The 19,790-nt window shown below is 37.7% G+C and overlaps 1 protein-coding gene and 1 pseudogene across 1 annotated transcript in view; both read left to right on the plus strand.

Annotated features, from left to right (window-relative positions):
• FREM2 (FRAS1 related extracellular matrix 2) overlaps positions 1 to 19,790 on the plus strand; it is a 180,171-nt gene that overhangs the window by 78,472 nt on the left and 81,909 nt on the right. Inside the window, 3 exon segments of the mRNA XM_050766107.1 lie at positions 4,353 to 4,583; positions 17,989 to 18,114; positions 19,504 to 19,755. Of these exon segments, the coding sequence (XP_050622064.1) occupies positions 4,353 to 4,583; positions 17,989 to 18,114; positions 19,504 to 19,755 (609 nt within the window).
• On the plus strand, positions 14,264 to 14,429 carry LOC126940951 (uncharacterized; annotated as a pseudogene).

The raw sequence follows: 19,790 nt of genomic DNA on the forward strand, positions 1-19,790 counted from the left end.
GTCTCTACTAAAAAAAAAAAATACAAAAAACTAGCCGGGCGTGGTGACGGGCGCCTGTAGTCCCAGATTCTCGGGAGGCTGAGGCAGGAGAATGGCCTAAACCCGGGAGGCGGAGCTGGCAGTGCTCCAGCCTGGGCGACAGAGCCAGACTCCGTCTCAAAAAAAAAAAAGAAGATTTCAATGAGTGAGATTATCAACTAAGGTAGGAATCTAGGAAAATGTTGGCAAAGTAAAAAGTTAGTAAACCTATACTTGTCTCCAAATGACTATTTTGAAATTTTACCGGGTCCATGAACTTAAAGAGCCTTAAACAGTAGACCTCTATGCACAGAAATACACATCCTGCCACCCCCAACATCCCTCCCCAACACCCACAACCCTGCTGTACTTTTGCTGCAGCCAACACCCCACCACTCTTTTTGATTTCCCCTGACATGTTTTGAATCTGAATATTAATTATCCCTCACTTTAAAAATTCTTTTTTTTTCCTCTTAACTTTAGAAGACCCGGTTTTCACAAGACACTCTCCCTGTCTTTGAGGTTGCTCTGGCTGCAGGGGGGACTGGTCTCCCCACAGCCTCACCCTCAGCCTCTGCTTCCATCTTCATTTTGCATGAGCCTCCACCTGGCTGGCTTCTCATGCTTTGTATTTAGCCTAGGATATTCTGAGTGCTCTCAGTGCGCTCTTGTTTAGGAACACATTGTCTGCGCACATGTACACATCCCGTCTTATCATCAGGAACCAGCTGGTCTTAACTCTGCTTTGTACCTGAACATATAGCAAATAAATCATAGGGAAAATCATAACTAAAAAGCAGAGCACCTTACCAATTATTAAGAATAGGTTTATCTATTTTTTACCTGAGTTCTCACTCCTGGTGAGTTTATTTAATTTTTCACTCACAACAGGCCCCTGGATAGCACTGGGAAAGTTAACAATAGAAAAAGATTTCAAAAAAAATTTTTTTTTGCATTTTTTTTTCTCCACCGCCTCTTTTTTCTTAAGCTGGATGCTAAAATGTCAAACAAGAGCTCTTTTTGTTGTATTTTTTTCAATGAACTATTATTTTCTATGAATATGGGAATACCAGCAGTTCTACAAAGACTCATAGGCTTTACTTGGTTTACTTCACATGGTTACTTAGTGACCTGGATGACAGAAAGTTGGGAAGCTTTCTGTGTGTGGCCCATATCCTCATTCATTGAAGATGGTAACAGAATTCATGCTAGGACCTGGAGTGGAAATCAGATTAAAATGAAGGGTAGCCTCATACAAGTTCTACAGTGAATACATTGCTTGTAACTGTTCCCATACAACCTCTACTTTTATTTATGGACGTTTAGAATGACATAGATTGCATTATAGCAAAAGACAGAGTATCACTTGAGTACAGCTAAGAAATCATGAATTACATGAAATTTGTAGATGTATATTCTCAAAGATTATTATTCATTTTATAACCACTAAAATCACTAATAAACTAAATGTGTATTTATATTCCACATTAGTATTTGCATTTCAAAGCTCTTATTGCTACCAGTTATTGAGTATTTATTAAAGGCAAGGTACTTCATACGTACCTTAAGCACTTTATCTATCTCTTTTACACCCTGTATCAATTCTTTATTCCCTGACTCAACAAATGTTTTACTGAGTACTCATTATATACCAGGGACTTTGTTAGGTAGTGAACTATGAAGAAACAATGATAGCTAATGTTTACTGGGTTATTTGCTGGGCCTACTTCCCAATACCCTACCCAGGTCAACTCCATGAGAAGAGTACCATGAGATGAGAAAATAGAGAGGCTGTGATATGTCCAAAGTTAGCCAACTAGTAAGGGGCAGAGCTGAGATTTGGCAAAAGGCCCATGTTCTTAACCACTGCACCATAGTGCTTCATAAATCCTTCACTAAGATAAGTTAATAACTTGCCTGCAATCCCACAACTGTTTTGTGGCCGAGATGGGATATAAAATCTATTCTCTCATTCCACAAATACCCTGTTTAACCACTTTGTTATTTTTCTATGTCAGAGGAAAAGATCCAATTGCAGTTTCATTTAATAACAAAAGTAAAAAAAAATAGGTGTTTTTAGCAGCAACAATTGGGATATGGTATTGCAACTCATTTAATATCAGATGGTATTGCAACTCATTTAATATTAGATGGCTTGACTATCATGTAGGAAGGAGGACTAGTTGGAACTAGCAGACATTCCTTGTATCATACTTACTCAATTTTTGTTTTTAACTCCCTTTTGAAACTCAAAAAAAATAATAATAATGCATTGCTGATGAAAGAAAACAAAACAGAAAAGTGAGCAGTAGCTATCAGAGGCAGACTAACAGATTTTTGCTAGTCATGCCACTGGGGATAGATGGGTCAGTGAGCAGAATGTGTTCTGGAACCTCAGAGAGAATGATTCCTTTCATCAGCATCTTGGCAGTGAATTGTAGTGGATCCAAGAGGTGTTGACAACCAACTCTGCGTGCACGAGGAACCAGAGAGCTATCAGGAAGTCTACAGCATTCAGCAAGATACGCAGCCCTGCAATTCCTGGTTCTGTGCCCTTTTTTTCTCTTACCATTACATAAATTGTATTTTACCTGCTACTGTAAAAGAAAAATATGATGCAATATTTATGTCAGTTATTTTTCTGAGATCTGTAAGACAGAAACATTTTTAATAAAATCTTTGTTTTCATCTTCATTTTAAGATTAAAATAGCAGTTATTGATATATTCCTATATATAGATACATATTCAAATGACTCTTATATAAGCATTATGAAGGCAAGGGTTTCTGTCTGTTTTGTTCTCTGATACAGCCCCAGCACACAGAACAGAGGCTGGCATGGAATAAGAACTCAATGAATACTTGTGGTTGAATGGATCTTATTTAGTCCAGTTTCATTTCTAGTTTGAAAAACAAAAGGAATTGTTTTTAAAAATATAATTTTTGATTAAATGCAAAATCTTCCAAATAACTTATTTTCAAGATTTAACAAATCTAAGTCACAAGACTTTATTTTTCCCTCTTTTATTTATTTATTTATGTATTCATGTATTTTTAATTTTTGAAGCAGGGTCTCACTCACCCAGGCTGGAGCACAGTGGCATAATCACAACTCACTACGGTCTTGACCTCCTAGGGCTCAGGTGATCCTTCCACCTCAGCCTCCCCAGTAGCGAGGACTACAGGCGTGCGCCACCACACCCAGCTAATTTTTGTCTTTTTTGTAGAGATGGGGTTTCACCATGTTTCCCAGGATGGTCTGGAACTCCTGGGCTCAAGTGATCCATCCACCTCGCCCTTCCAAACTGTTGGGATGACAATCCTGAGCCACCATGCCCAGCCTTATTTTTCCCTCTTTTATATCTGTCTGTCTTACCAACTTCTCTGAAAATGCCCAGGTTTAGAGAAATATATTTGAAAATTATTGTATTCACTTGACTCATTAAGAGGCTCTGGTTCTGTATTTAAGGATACAGAAGTCCAAGTACCATTGCCATTTTATAATTTTTCTATGACATTAAATGTTTTCACTGCTTTTGGATAATGTACCCTATAGTTCGAGTACCTGGCATGGGAATAATGAAGATCATCTTGCAATGTAGTTAGAGACCCAGAGATCCTTCAACCTTCCCAGCTAACTGAAATGAACTACCAGAGTAAGCCAAGCATACTGCTCATAATAACCATATATATTTAGCTCTCCAATTCTGTTTATTTAATTTCATGGAATTCTGGGGTGTTCCAGAAAGAAAAAATTGTCAGTGACCATGTTGAAAAACAGTGAATTACATTTTTTAAAGGACCCTAGTTCTATTAAGTGCTTAGAGAATACTATCACTTTTTATTATTCCACTTGACCATTTATGACAGATTGTGAGTCAGAGAATTCTTTCATGGAGGAGTTTCTTATTGGCTTATATTTTACAGTTAAAGAATGTTTCTTTTTTTTTTTTAATATATAATATCCAGCAACACATGCAAAAGTAAATGTGAAGAGTTTTACGATTGCATAAACTTGTAGGAGTAAGGATATTGTACAATGTGAATATACATTTACTTGGTCTTGTTTGACAGGAAGTTCTAATCCAAATGTAGCCCAAAGCATATATAGCAAAACCATAATTGAGGCAAAAGCAGAACAGAATCACAAACTACCCAACACCTGCAGTGAAACACTTTCATCATCAGACCCATTCCCAGTTTTCCATTTCATGAGGTCAAAGCAGGATCAACTTTGCTTTTCAGGATAAAACGACATGCAAAAAACTAACAAGGAAAATGTTAATAACCCAAGGGGAAATGAAGCTAAGAAAATGATACTGTGTTTCTGTAAAGGTATTGGCACGAGAGATGGGACTGCAGAAAAAGACAGAGACTTCAAGGGCAAAGCACAGAAACAAGTGCAGTTCAACCCGGGCCAGACCAGGGCCACATGGCGAGTGCGGATCCTGAGTGATGGGGAGCATGAGCGGTCTGAAACCTTTCAGGTGGTCCTCTCAGAGCCTGTGCTGGCTGCCCTGGAATTCCCCACAGTCGCCACTGTCGAGATCATGGATCCGGGAGATGGTAAGAGCCATTGTCAACTAGTTTATGTTGTCGCTGTTGGGCTGCTATGACAAAATACCTTATAGGGGTACAGCTTATAGTTTTAAATTCAATGTTTGAAATTTCCATAGAGAGAATCTTCTAGATTAATGATTCATTATTCTCAGATATGCTGACAGGAAGACGGAAACTAAAAAGTAATGAAAGAATGCTATATATATATAAAATATGTATAATATATAAGTATATATTTATATATAAATTGTATTACTAGATTTTATGTATATATAAATGTAATTATATATATTTTCCAGCTAGTATAATTTTCATATTACCAGAAAATATTTTATTATATATATAAATTATTACATATTTATATTTAATTTTATTTATATATTTTATATATATATGTATATATATATATAATCGTTTGTAAAGACAGGGTCTTACTATGTTGCCCAGGCTAGTGTCAAACTTCTGGCCTCAAGCTATCCTCCCAATTCAGCCTCCCAAAGCACTGGGATTACAGGTATGAGCCCCTGTGCCCAGCCAGGGATGCTATATTTTTCCAAGTAAATGAACTACCCATAGAATTACCAACATGTTCTTCCTGTTATTATAATTCTATCATTTAATACTGCTCATGTCATTTTTCTTAAATTAATTCATCACATTTTGGAGTCCTTTAAATGTCTTAATGTATCTTTGAAACAAACGGCTTGAGTATGAGATCATTCTTGAATTAATGTGTTCCCCATATTACTTTTAATTATTCAAGATTTCTTTATATATTTACCAGCCAAAAATTTTTATTTGGCCATATGTTTCCACATTTGTTGCATAATACCCACCCCACCCACCCCCATTTTGTAGTGAACACAGTGTTTTGAATCATTGCTGTTAATTTCTGTCAGATTACATTTTCTTGTCAATGCACACCTTGGCTGATGCTGGCAAAAGTGAACCTTAACGCTTTTGTGTGTAATTTGACCTTTTTCTTCCCCCTGTCATACTTCTACAGTCCTGGCTTGTCTTGATCTAGTCAGAAAATTTTAAAAAGAAAAAAAAAAAGAAAAAGAAAAAAAAAAAGATTGAATAGCTTTTTGAGGGCTGGCATTTATACAAACCCTGCAAAACATCTAAAGCTAATATCCTGTCAGAAGCCAGACATGACTTTCTTTTAAACTTCCAGCCTACTTTATTTTGTCAATCAGAAAACTCTTAAATGGTTTGCAAAGATACAATCTACAGAGTACATGAAATAGAGACCTGTGTGGAAATCCCTGTGTTAAAAGACTAAGCGTAATTAAAGAAAGTGAATAAGAAAACTGGAGCTCTGACATCATTTGTTTAACTAACAACTCTGCCTTTAGTTAAATATGAAGTTCAATTATGTTTGTAATTTTCATTAAAGAACAGTTAGAATTTACTTAATTTTATCTACATTATCCAGAGATAAATAATGAAACTTTCTTTTGGTCTTGAACTTTGCATATATGCTTGAAAAATAAAGCTTTTCTCTTTTAAACAAGCCCAGGTCAGCTTTAATACAAACGGATTCATTAGTTAAAACTGGAAGCCATTTTTTGATATTTTATTTCCTAACTAGTACAATTGCCATATTACTTGAAGAAATAAGACACTTGAATTCGTTTCTGCCTTCCTATTTATAAGCTCAGAGTGACGCTCAGCACCCATGATAGATCTAAGCAGTAGAATATTAAAAACGAAACAAAACACATACACAGCCCCCCACTTATATAATCTTTTCTTAGTGTAGGCTATGCCAAATGAAACTTTGCCATAATTTCATTTCATTTATTGATCATCTAAGTTGTTTCAGAATTTTGGAGATAAAATTCAGCCCTGTTTATTTCAAGTCATGATAATCCTTGGATAACTGACAAGTCTTCCATAATGCTTGGTATGCTCCGTGCCCTGTTGAAGACCATGGGTCTTGAAACTGTAAGACCTGAAATTGCTTCCCAACTCTATTTCTAGTTGTATGACCTAAAATAAAATAGCTTTTAATAAAGTTTCCTAATGCACAAAATCTGAAAAAGTAATAATTATCATGTTACAGCATTCCTATGAAAGAGTTCTATAAAACATAAAGCAGAATGCAAATATTCTTATTTCTAATATCATAAATCTAATGTTAGATTTCATTTTAAGAAATTGAGTAATATTTTTTCCTAACAAAGGATCACTTTCCCCACCATTTAAAAACTTTGTTTCCTTTTGTACTGTCTCTCCAGCTCTTTGCATATAAATTCACCTGCCCCAGGAGCCATTATGCCTACAAGCTCTCCCTCTGCATATTCATTCTAGGACATGTTATGATGTTTTGTTTTCATGCATTAAAAATTTGTCCAGCTCATATTTGTGCTGGGTTCAGCACTATATATTGGGAATGCAAAGATAATAGCATAGAATCTCTGCTGTCAAAGACCACAGGGGATGGGACAGAGAGCCCTTTAACTTGTCACAGCAGAATGTGATGTGATAAAACAAGGTATGAACAGTATTGTGAAATTTAGAAGAGGGAATAACCAACTCTGCTTTATTTTAGGCTGGGAACTGGTTTTACTTATTAGCAAGTTTATGTAAACACATGTAAGTCTATGCTTTCCTCAGTACTTTATAATGGTAACGACTGAAATCCATTGAGCAGTTACTATGCAATAGAGACTGTGTTTAGCACATTATATATGTTCTCTCATTCAGTCCCTTGTAGACATATGAACCATTTTAGGCATTTTACTTGTTTTCATATACAAGATAAGTAAAACAATGTCACGGTGATAAGTTCACTGATTAATTATGATTTGGGAAATTACTTCTTTTCTAACCATGTAAAATGACAGAAGACCAAAACTCAGGGGAAAGAAGAGCTCTAGAGGGGGAAACAATATACATATTTGAATATATATTGTTTAGTTTTATTATACATTTTCATATATATATATTTTTTAAATACTGCCTCTGGCACTTATTAGCTGGAGGCTTTCAATTTTATATTTGGCAAGTTTTAGAGCATTAGTTCCAAAATTATATGACAAAAATAACTTTTTTTTTTTTTTTTGATGGAGTTTCACTCTCGTGGCCCAGGCTGGAGTGCAATGGCGCGATCTGGGCTCACTGCAACCTCCACCTCCGGGGTTCAAGCGATTCTCCTGTCTCATCCTCCCAAGTAGCCTGGATTACAGGCACTTGCCACCATGCCTGGCTAATTTTTGTATTTTTAGTAGAAACGGGGTTTCACCATGTTGGCCAGTCTGGTCTGGAACTCCTGATCTCAGGTGATCCACCCGCCTTGGCCTCTCAAAGTGCTGGGATTACAGATATGAGCCACCGCGCCGAGTCCAGAACTTTTTAACACACACACAAACACATATACATGTATTGGCTTCTCACATTTTATAATTATGCTCTTCCAATGCCGTCTATCCATATATTTTTAAAATTATATAGTTGTTATATATGTGAAGATTTTAAATGACTGTATTTTATTTAATACGCCAGCATCTACATCACTGAAAAAATATCACTACAGTTATATGCTTGCTTATTTATCTAACCTGGTCTGATACTCAGTGCCCTCATAGATGTACTGTAATACCCCACCCCCCGCCCCCATGCCTCCAAGTGTCTGTGGCTCTCTGGTTGGGAACCATGGCTCTGCGATCAATAGAGCTGACCCTCATGTAAAGAGTGAGTTCAGTCACTCATTGAGATTGATTCTACAGTCACCCCACACCCCCTTTTTTTCGACACAGTATCTCACTCTGTCGCCTAGGCTTGAGTGCAGTGGAACTATCATAGCTCGCTGCATCCCCAAACTCCTGGGCTCAAGCAATGCTCCCACCTCAGCCTTCCAAGCACCTAGTAATAGAGGTACACACCACCATGCCCAGATAAGTGTTTCTTTGTTTTGTTTTGTTTCTTTGTTTTTTTAGTTGGTTGTTTTTTTTGCAGAGACAGGAGTCTCACTATGTTGCCCAGGCTGGTCTTGAATTCCTGGCCTCAAGTGGTCCTCCTTGGCCTCCCAAAATGTTGAGATTACAGGCATCAGTCACCACACACAGCTTCTTCTTTCTTTCAATATGCACATAGAAAGTTCCAACTGGGAAGGGTTTAAAGTTCATGAAACACAACTCATTTTCTGGATGAGGAAGCTGAGAAATAGAGCTTTGAAAACTTATCTCATTTAAACCTTATGTTTATAACTGTGATTTATATATCAATTTACAAAGATCTCTGAGGGTCAAGGAATTTACTTTCCCCAAGTCACCCAGCTAATAAGTGCCAGAGGCAGTATTTAAAATATATATATATATATAAAATAAAACTAAACAATGTATATTCAAATATATATATTGTTTCACCTTCTAGAGCTCTTCTTTCCCCTGAGTTATGGTCTTCTATCATTTTACATGGTTAGAAAAGAAGTAATATCCCAAATCATAATTAATCAGTGAACTTATCACCGTGACATTGTTTTACTTATCTTGTGTATGAAAACAACAAAGTAACTTCTTCCCTTCTTATGCTCTTCTCTTTTCTCTTTCTATTATATATTAAGCCTCGAATTTATTCTATAGGTGAATAAAACTAAGCATTCTAAGAAAATAATTAAGACCAAGTCAGCCCCTGCATTATGTATCTGTATATTTGACAAATGCTTATTAAACATCTACTCTATGCCAGGAATGCTGCTAGGATCTAGGTAGTAGAGAAGAAGGCATACTAACCCTTGAAGTTAATCATGTAATTAGGTGATTGCATTCCCCTAGATTGTTACAATTAACAATATAGAATGCTATGTCCTCTCATAAAAGAGCAACTAGAGCCCATAGAAGGAGTATCTATGGAGTATCCAGTCTTGAGAGAGAAGGAAAGGCTTCTAAGATAGAGTTTCTTAAACTCTGTGTATCAAGTTCCCTAGCTGTCAGAAATTACACTATCTTTCCTTGCTCTTTAAAGCATATAGATATTAGTTAATGTGAAACATTTCCATTTTTGTTAAGGGAAAATATGCAAGACCCAAAACGTCTTATTTTATATAAAGATCCCATTCTTTTTTGACTTTGTAATTTCTAGTCAGAGTAAATGGAGTTTTATGTACATTTATTGGGAGAAAACAACCTCAAATATAGAGGTATTTGAATACAAATACTTAGCAAAGGTATCTAGAGCCTGTAACAGTGTGTGTAATTATTTAGTTTGTACACTTGAAATGTCTGCCAACTTCTGATAGAAACTGAGTCATTCTGATATTTCCATGGTACCAAAATATGGCCAGGAACTAGTAGATTAAATATTTGATCTCTGTAATCATTTCTGGTGGGCCCATGGCAGGTTAATGCTATATAATATTTAATAGAGAATAAACACATTTTTAAAGGAATGTAGAACTTAACATTAAAGGTTAAAAACCTAATATTTATGGGTACAAAGAAAAGGCAAAAATGTGTATTCTGAATGAGCCAAATCCATTTCATACGATAGAATTCAGGTGACATAGGCTGACTACAATATGAAACCCAAACATTCATTCTTATTTTTGAAATTCTACACACTGTCAATGTTGACATAAGGAGGTCACTGGCTAGCTGATATTTTTAGATGAATGTGCCAAAATTCAAGATCCAGAATTAGTGAAATGATAGTACACTGCAGGTGATGACAGAGAAATGATAAAGCAGGCATGTGAGAGCTTCAACTTTAGTGAGTCAACCATTTTTTAAAAAGAAACTATCAGTGTGAAGCATGGGTCATCATCTTAAGGCAAACAAAAAATTTCAAACACTTGGTAAAAGTATAGCGCTTAGTTTCTGACACTGAGTAGTGGATAAGAAAAAAAAAGGTGCAAAATAAAACTTGAGTCATGAAAAACTTTCTGAAAGTTTTTCCATTTACAAAATAAAAACATTTAATAATTCAAACGAAGATTATCAAAAGATTCACTTCATTTACTTATTTATTTAGAGATAGAGTCTCACTCTGTCACCCAGGCTGGAATGCAGTGGCACAATCTTGGCTCACTGCAGCCTCCACCTCCCCAGTTCAAGTGATTCTCCTGCCTCAGCCTCCCAAATAGCTGGGATTACAGGTGTGCACCACCATACCCAGCTAATTTTTGTATTTTTAGTAGAAACGGGGTTTCACCATGTTGGCCAGGCTGGTCTCGAACTCCTGACCTCAAGTGATCTGCCTGCCTCGGCCTCCCAAAGTGCTGGGACTATAGGCATGAGCCACCACTCCCGACCCCGAAGATTCACTTTAACCAACACATTTGTATAGTACCAAAGGATAACTTTTGGACCTCATGATATCTTGATGTGAACTCATAGCACTTATTATCATGTGGTTTGGGTATGTTTACATTACTTTGATGTATTTCTTTTTCAAGCTCCTGTGAAAATTAGTCTGTATTACTATGTCTGTTTTCGAGTAAAACAAACAGACTAGAAATATAAGAAAGCTGTCCAAGTTCAAATATATCAATGACAGACTCTGCTGTATTCAGTGCCACTTGTTGGCCAGTCTGAGGGCGCCATAGTGGCCTGAAAATGCACTGGAATCTGGAATATCTGCTGAGTTGTTTTTGAATGTGACAAATTTCTTAAAGGCAAGGAACAATCAATGCCTTCATCCATGTACTCTATTTTCTTTTCCTTTCTTGTTCTATTATAGCAGATTTTTAGAAGATATTTTGTTCTATCATTATTTAGCAGAGTCTGTTTATTTTTTTATCCTCTGTAAAATATAATTGAGAGAAGGGACAAAATGTACATTCTCTTTCAAATGAAGCTACAACTACTTTATGTCTGAGAACAGAAATCAATTTTGCCTATGCTGTAGCACAGTCAAAACCTAAAAATAAAAACTGCAGTTACAAATGGCAGTACTCATTACAGTATAGTCACGTGGACTAATAAAGAATGCATCCACTTTACTCTTTCTTTCAAAATAAAGGGTAATTAAATCGATCTGAAAGTATAAAAGTAACACATGTTCATTGTCAAAAACAAATACAAGATGTTAATAATGGTGGAAAATGAGAGAGAGTGAAGGGATATATGGGAACCATATGCACTGTCCATTCGTTGGTCTCTGAATCTAAAACTGCTAAAAAGAAAAAAAAAACAGAGGTCTATTCCCTTAATTTCAAAAAGTCATTTGCAACCTTACCCCTTGGGAGTAACCATTGTTAACATTTGAGAGGACAACCCTGCAGTCATCTTTCTTCTTTGAGAGTTGACTATTTCTATAATGTAGCCCTTACTTTGTCTCTCAATGAACATCTTCGCAAAGACAGCTGCAGTTCCAATCCAGTGTGTTAATGGGATTTGACATGTGTACTTTTATATTATGATATACATACATTATACTCTGTATACATACTAACATACTATATACATTATATACTTTTTCGTACTTGTGAAGATTTATTAATATGCATATTGGACATATGTTATAAAATTATATATACTTTCATAATTGTGTATGTATATAATCGTGTATATATATAATTTCTATGAAAATACTGGATCTTAAAAAAGAATTCTCAAAATATTTGTTTCTAACTTCATTTTTTTCTGATTCTACTGCAATGGCCATCTCTCTGCCTTAGTAGTACTTTGTATTGCTCTTTTTCATCTCAATTTAACCTTTTGATTTTCTCTGGTGTAAGTGATGTTCCCACACCCAGCTACCCTGAGCAGTCTTCTCTTAGGCAGTAGCGTGTAGTGGTTATGAGCCTGGGTGGGCTCTGACACGGAGTTTCTGGGTTGAAATCCCAGCATCGCCACCTACCAACCTAACTTTCAGCTATTCACTTAACACCGTGTCCTCAGAGGTAAAGTGAATCATAATAATTCTCACCTCAAAGGTTGTTGCAAGGATAAAACTAGCCAGTCATGTGAAGTGTTTAGAATAGAGCTTAGCAAATAATAAGAACTCCATGCCTACTAACTAATAATTTTTAAGGGTAGTCTACAAATGCCACTTTTAGGGATTTTGCACTTAAAGTGCTGTGCTTACTTAAAGCAGTCTGCATAGACGCTTCCATTGTATTTATAATGCGAAGTTGGAAAGGAATGTTAACTGAAAAGTCTATCAGGGAAGCCTTTCTTTGTCTCTGTGATGACCCTTTTCCAGTTTTTCCCACAGCCTACATATTTCTGTTAGAAGTTAGGTCAACAGAAGACCTAAACTTGATACTGGGCCTATTTACTCTCTGTCAGATTGACTGTAGGAGTGAATTCCAGAGCGAAGGGCACAGCCCAGACACTCGCTTTTCTTTTTTATTCCTAATTCAAACTTACTGGCACTGGCAAGAAGTCCTGGATTGTTTAATCAAACCTGCGTGGGTCATAAGGTATAGGAAGAATCAAAACTCAGGTGCTTGAGCTTTAAACATTTAAAAAGCTTATTAAATTAAAATCCCATACATGGACCACTTCTGAATAACTTATTTGAAAAGAAAACCCTGGCCAGTATAGATTAGAAGTATAGAATGAATCTTATGAATAATCAGCGCTGTGTTAGTCAGCTCAGGCTGCTATAACAAAATGCCACAGACTGAGGTGGCTTAAACAACAGACATTTCTTTCTCACAGTTCTGGAGGCTGGAGAATCCAAGACCGAGGTACCGGTAGATTTGCTTCCTGGTAAGGGGCCTCTTTCTGGCTTGGAAATGGCTACCTTCTCTCTGAGTCTTCATAAGACATTTCCTTGGCGCATGCTCTTGGAGAGAAAAATACCTCTGTCTTCCTCTTCTTATAAGGACACTAATCCCATCCTGAAGGCCCCACCCTCATGACCTCACCAAAGTACCTCCCAAAGGCTGCATCTCCTAATACCTCTGCCTTGGGGATTAGGGCTTCAACATATAATACAGGACGAACACAAACATTCAGCCCATAACAAACCCTAAAGGATGAGAATAGATGGACACATATCAGGAAACAACATACGCTGGGCCTTTCAGAGGGTGGAGGGTGGGCAGAGGGAGAAGATCAGGAAAGATAACCAATGGGTACTAGGCTTAACATCTGTCCAGCAAGGCATCATGGCACACATTTATCTGTGTAGCAAACCTGCACTTGTACCCCTGAACTTAAAAAAAATAAAAGTTAACAAAAACCCTAATAAATCAAACTTTATGTAGTATTTCATACTAATGCCATGGAGTCCATGACCTGAAGACTACCAAAATCTAGGTGATACTAGAGCACATTTCCATAAGTTAATGAAAACAAACTCACTGAAACTAATTGAATATTTGACTTGAATTTTCAGTGATACTTGGTGTATTATTTGTACTCAAGTCTTATGATAATTTCTACACCGAAATTTTGTATTTGGTAAAAACCTTAGTTCATAATAATAGGTGTAATTCTTGCTCTTACTAAAACTCATCTTAAAAATAAATCAGCATTCTCAGCAAACTAACACAGGAACAGAAAACCAAAGACTGCACGTTCTCACTCATAAGTGGGAGTTGGACAATGAGAACACATGGACACAGGGAGGGGAACATCACACACTGGGGCCTGTTGGGGGGTGGGGGGCAAGGGGAGGGAGAGCATTAGGACAAATACCTAATGCATGCGGAGCTTAAAACCTAATGATGCGTTGATGGGTGCAGCAAACCACCATGGCATATGTATACCTATGTAACAAACCTACACGTTCTGCACATGTATCCCAGAACTTAAAGTAAAATCTAAAAAAAAAAAAAGAATATTTTAAAAAAACAAACAAGTATTCACTTGGGCAGGTCACATACTGAAATTGGAGTTAGCACGGCCCCTGTGCAAGGATGACAAGCAAATCTGTAAAGCGTTCATATTTTTGATGTCTGAGTGATGGTGAGGACGTCCCTAGCTACCAAGATTGCTGACACACGAGTAAAAAAAATAAAAAGTAAAAACCAGCATAGACATTTCTCTCCATGTCACTTGTTTCCATTTAAAGCAAAACTTCTTGAAATAAATGCCTATACCTGGTGTCACCTGTTCCTCTCCTCACACATCTCTTAAACCTACTTGTTCAGGGTTTATTCACCCTCTACTCCACTGGAACAGTTCTGGTGAAAATAACCAACTTCTGGTGACAGATTTATTTGCTAAATCTGATGATCCCCTCTCAGTTCTTCACTCATGTGACATGTTAGCAGCTTTTGAAACAACTGATCCTTCCCCTTTCCTTGATATGCTTTTTGTAACCGGCCTCTGGGGCCCACACTCCTCTGGTTGTCCTCATTGCTAGGACTTTTTCTCAGCCTCATTTGCTTGGTTTTCTTTATCTCCTTGACTTCTGAGTGCCCCATGGTGAATCCCTAGATCCATTCTCTTATTTATCTGTTATCTTCCTCTGTGTGATTTTATTCTGACTCGTGGCTCTACATACCATCAACATGTTCAGTTTAGATTTCCATTCGGACCTCTCCACTGACATCTGTGATTCTATACTCAAATGGCTAATTTGACATCTCAGCTTGGATATTTAAAAAGAACCTCAATTTTAATATGTTCAAAATGGAACTGTGGATTTCCGCTTCTAAATCTGATTATCCTACCATCTTCCTCACCTCTATACACAGCAATTTCGTCTTTCCAGTTGGTTAAGATAACAAAACTTGGAGTCATCCTTGATTCTTGTTTCTTGCACATACCACACCTGGTCCGTCAGAAAACTCAAATGGCTCAACCTTTATATTCTGTCATGCAGCCCTGTCATTCCACCTCCACTGCCACTGCCTGGTCCAAGCTTCCCTGATCCCTTGCCTGCATGGTTGCAAAATCTCCTGATCAGGCTCTTTACTTCAACTCTTGGACCTGGTGTCTCTTTATCTTACAGCAGCCACAGCTTATGTTCTTAAAGTATGTCAGATTATGGAACCCTTCACCCTATCTCCAAAGCCTTCTTATGATTTCATATTGAGGGACTGAATATTAGAGACATATTCAGTCTCTCACATTCAGTCTCATATGCCAGACCACACATTAAAATACAACTCTGCAGCACAGCCTACAGCAACCGGAAAGCCAAAGACAACTTTTTTTGGCAATCAGCCCCCAGTGGTCAGGATCTGATGATGGCTTTCCTAATTTTTGTCTCCACTTCAAATTTTGGAACAACCAGACAGAGCCAAATATGCACCTCTAACCATAGGATACCCAACTTCTAGTTAATCCACTAGAGCTTCGCCACGCCAACAACCTCCAGTGAGGGCACACCTGAAGCCTTCCCTTTTTTCCACTATTAGGCATTCCTGCTTCTCTGCCTGTCTTTGAGTCTTTATCAAAACACAGGTGACAGTGGCTGATTCCACTGCTAAAGGAAGTTCTGAATAAACAGCATTTGCTTGTTCTCTTCCCATCTGGTCTTTGTTTATTTCCGTATCTTACTCTGAGTAAAAACCAAAGATCTTCCAATAGTCCTGAAGGGCTCATGTGACCTGCCCACCACCCACCTCTTCACTACCTCTCTAGCCTCATATGTTAGGCTCTCTTCCTTGCCCAATTTGCTTCAAGCACAGTGGCCTCCTGGCTGTTACTTGTACACACTTGGCACAACCTGCCCCGAGGCCTTTTTCATTTGTCCATCCATTTACCTGGAATTATCTTAAGTTGTTCATATAGGACATTTTATTACTACCTTCCACTCTCAGCTCCAGTGAGATTCTAATTCTACCAGAGACTTTTTTTTGCAACTTTCCTGTGTATCTTAGACACCATATCCAGCCACAGCCTTCCCTGTCACCCTCAGCATATTTTATTTTATTCATGTAATTTGTTGCCCCAAATATACTATTTTCTTGTATACATATTTTCTTCCTCCTTCCCACCCCTCAACTATAATAAAAACCCCATGAGGCCAAGGATTTTGTTACTTCTGTATCCCCTGCACAGTGTCTGGCAAGTCAATGTCACTCAATCAATATTTGATAAATAAATAATTAGCTACAAAATCTTATATTCACAGATTTCTTAAAATGGGAGCATTTTAAAAATTAGTAGATCAGTCACAACCCCAGGAGAAAACAAATGGCACACGCAAAATGAGTAATTTAAAAAGAATTGAATCACATGACTCTTTTAGAAAGGAGAGGGCAAAGATCCGTTAACACCTAGGCATGATAAAGTGCTTTGAGGCTAATGAGAGCAGCCCTATCACTACATCTAGGCACAGGACAGGAGAGGCTAGCCGAGGCCAGAGAGCAAGCTAGGCCTCTACAGGCACTCTAACCTTTTGTGGAGGGTGTGCAGCCAGCTCTGGAAACCCTGAGGGAAACCAAGGGAATAAACACCTGGCCCACTCTGCTTTTGCCCTCCAAGTTCCTTCCTGTATTCCCCATTGGCTGACCCAACCAGGAGCCGGAATGTAAGGGAAACATTAGGTGTGGTTCTCATTTGTCAGCTCCTGGGGCACAGCACAGGGTGAAGCAGGGTGGAGCATGGAACCTCCAAGGCTGTATCTACCGTTCCAGCAATCTTTCATAATCATTAAAAGTCATAAGGTTAACTGTTTTAAAAATAATCATGAAGTGTTTTCTGTGGGGGTATGAGTCTCTCAGTGAAACAGACTCCCAGTCAAATCCCAGAGTATCTGTTTGGGGTTTACAATGTCAAACCATTGCACTAAATGGTTGTTATTATTTTACATGATAACTGCATTTTTTAAAACAAATTAATTATGCCATTTTTATTATTTAGCATGCCCTTTGACTGTGTTAAAAAAGAATAATTGGTAATGTTGTATATGTTATTCTGCCAGGAGTAAAAGGGAGCCACAGAAATACTCCTTATAGCTGATAAATGGATTTATCAATTCTAAGGGAACAGCGTTTTTTAAAATGTTGAACAATGCATTATTGTAATTTTAATCATGAATTGTCCAAAAAGAACACACTGTGGATGAAAAGAACAACAGAACAGACGTTTCAAGATCTGAGTTCTAATCCTGCCTTGGCCAGCTATTGGCAAATAAGTTCAACTGCATGAACCTCAGTTTCCTCATCTGCAAAGTGGGAGATGGGACAAGATGATGTTTGAGGTCATTTCTAACTCTCAAATTGTACTCCACTGGAAGCTGTTAATGTGTGCCAAGAGAACAAAGTTAGATAAAAACTGTGTCAGCATGACTTATTCATTTAGAAGCAAGCAATGACTGGAGATAAAAGCCATGTTGGGTTTTGTTTTTAGATTTCAGAATTCACTGGTCCAGATCCTATACCCTTTATACCCACTTCTTTTCCCCTCTCCTTCCTCCCTTTCCTCTCACTATATTATTCTAAAGAATATTCAAGGGGGGAAAAATCAATCATTAGAGAAATTTTAATTCTGTATGATTGTTTCAGAGGTAAGAAGCTCAGACAAAAATAATGCCTGCAATTGTGTTTTCTCTTTAGAATCAACTGTATTTATTCCCCAGTCCAAATACTCCATTGAAGAAGATGTTGGTGAGCTGTTCGTTCCCATCCGGAGGAGCGGAGATGTGAGCCAGGAGCTAATGGTGGTCTGTTATACCCAACAAGGTAGCTCGATTTGCCAAAAAACTAAGATAACTCCCAAGAGATATAAATAAGCCTTTTTAACATATTGGAACCATAACATTTTGCCATGAAGGGTATACTTTATCAATTTTCCATAGATACAGAAAAGGATTTATTTAGAAGTCTTTCTTCAGGATTTCTCCTTTGAGGAGTCCTCTTTCTGATTTCACTTGGTCACTTACTGCAATACTCAAGGCTTTTTGGATTATAAGGAACTAAAGCCCACCCAAGCCTGCTCAAGTAGAAATGGGTTACTATTAAAAAAAAAAAAAAAAAAAAGAGCCAAAATGATGCATGCCCAAGGAAAAGAAACTAATTAAAACCAGTTTGAAACTCATTTCAAAGAAATATCAAAATGTTTGTTTAGCTCATGAGCCAATATGGAAGGTGATTTTATATAATACAAAATTAAAATTAATACATAATATTCACTAATATACTAAATACCTTTCTAGGAAATAAGCAGATTTTCTAAAAATGCAAAACCAATGGTTATATATACTGATATCAGAGTAGACTTTTGCTAAAATTTTCATTCGTGGATATATGATTTGAAAGGCAGTACAGAAGAGTGATTAAAAGCCAACTTCAGAGTCCGGGCTCGGTGGCTCATGCCTGTAATCCCAGCGCTTTGGGAGGCCGAGTCAGGTGGACCACAAGGTCTGGAGTTCACAACCAGTCTGATCGACATGGTGAAACCCCGCCTCTACTAAAAATACAAAATTAACTGGGCATGGTGGCGCGCGTGCGCCTGTAATCCCAGCTACTCAGGAGGCTAAGGCAGAAGAATTGCTTGAACCTGGGAGGTGGAGGTTGCAGTGAGCGAAGATCACGCCATTGCATTCCAGCCTGAGCAACAGAGCGAAAATCCGACTCAAAAAAAAAAAAAAAAAAAAAAACCAACTTCAGGACCAGCCTTGGACTCTGGGTCCCAGACCAAGTGGTTCAACTTCTGAAAACCTCAGTTACCAAATGTGTAAAGCCGGGTAGAGTGGTTGAGAGGATTAAGGAGACAAGTATGTGAAGCACTTGGCACTTTGCCTGTGCATAGTAAGCTTTTGAATAGTAGGGGCTATTAATCTGTAACACTGTGTTGATCTAAAGTCCACTGACAGGAAAGACAGGAGAGAACACTTGAAATGTAATATTCCTTATAGGTATATAGGTTTGAGGTCACTCTCAAGTTAACTCATGATACTAGAACAGTATGTAGTTACTACATACATAACAGTATGTAGTTACTATTGCAATTCTAGGGGTGTTCATGTCTACAACTGACCATTAAAATGCTGTGTATGAAAATAATTGTGTCTGGAAATATCTTTGTCTTACGTTCAGCAGCAAAATCTTTTGAATTCTCTCTGCTTCCAGGAACAGCAACTGGAACTGTGCCGACTTCCGTGTTGTCTTACTCTGATTACATATCCAGGCCTGAGGACCACACCAGTGTTGTCCACTTTGACAAAGATGAACGGGAGAAACTGTGTCGGATAGTCGTAATTGATGACTCCTTGTACGAGGAGGAGGAAACCTTCCATGTCCTTCTGAGTATGCCCATGGGGGGGAGAATCGGATCAGAGTTCCCAGGGGCTCAGGTTACAATCGTTCCTGACAAAGATGATGGTGAGTACTAATTTACTTGAAAATTCTTCTTGCCA

The sequence above is a fragment of the Macaca thibetana genome, chromosome 17, assembly GCF_024542745.1.
Source record: "Macaca thibetana thibetana isolate TM-01 chromosome 17, ASM2454274v1, whole genome shotgun sequence".
Classification (NCBI taxonomy): Eukaryota; Metazoa; Chordata; class Mammalia; order Primates; family Cercopithecidae; genus Macaca; species Macaca thibetana.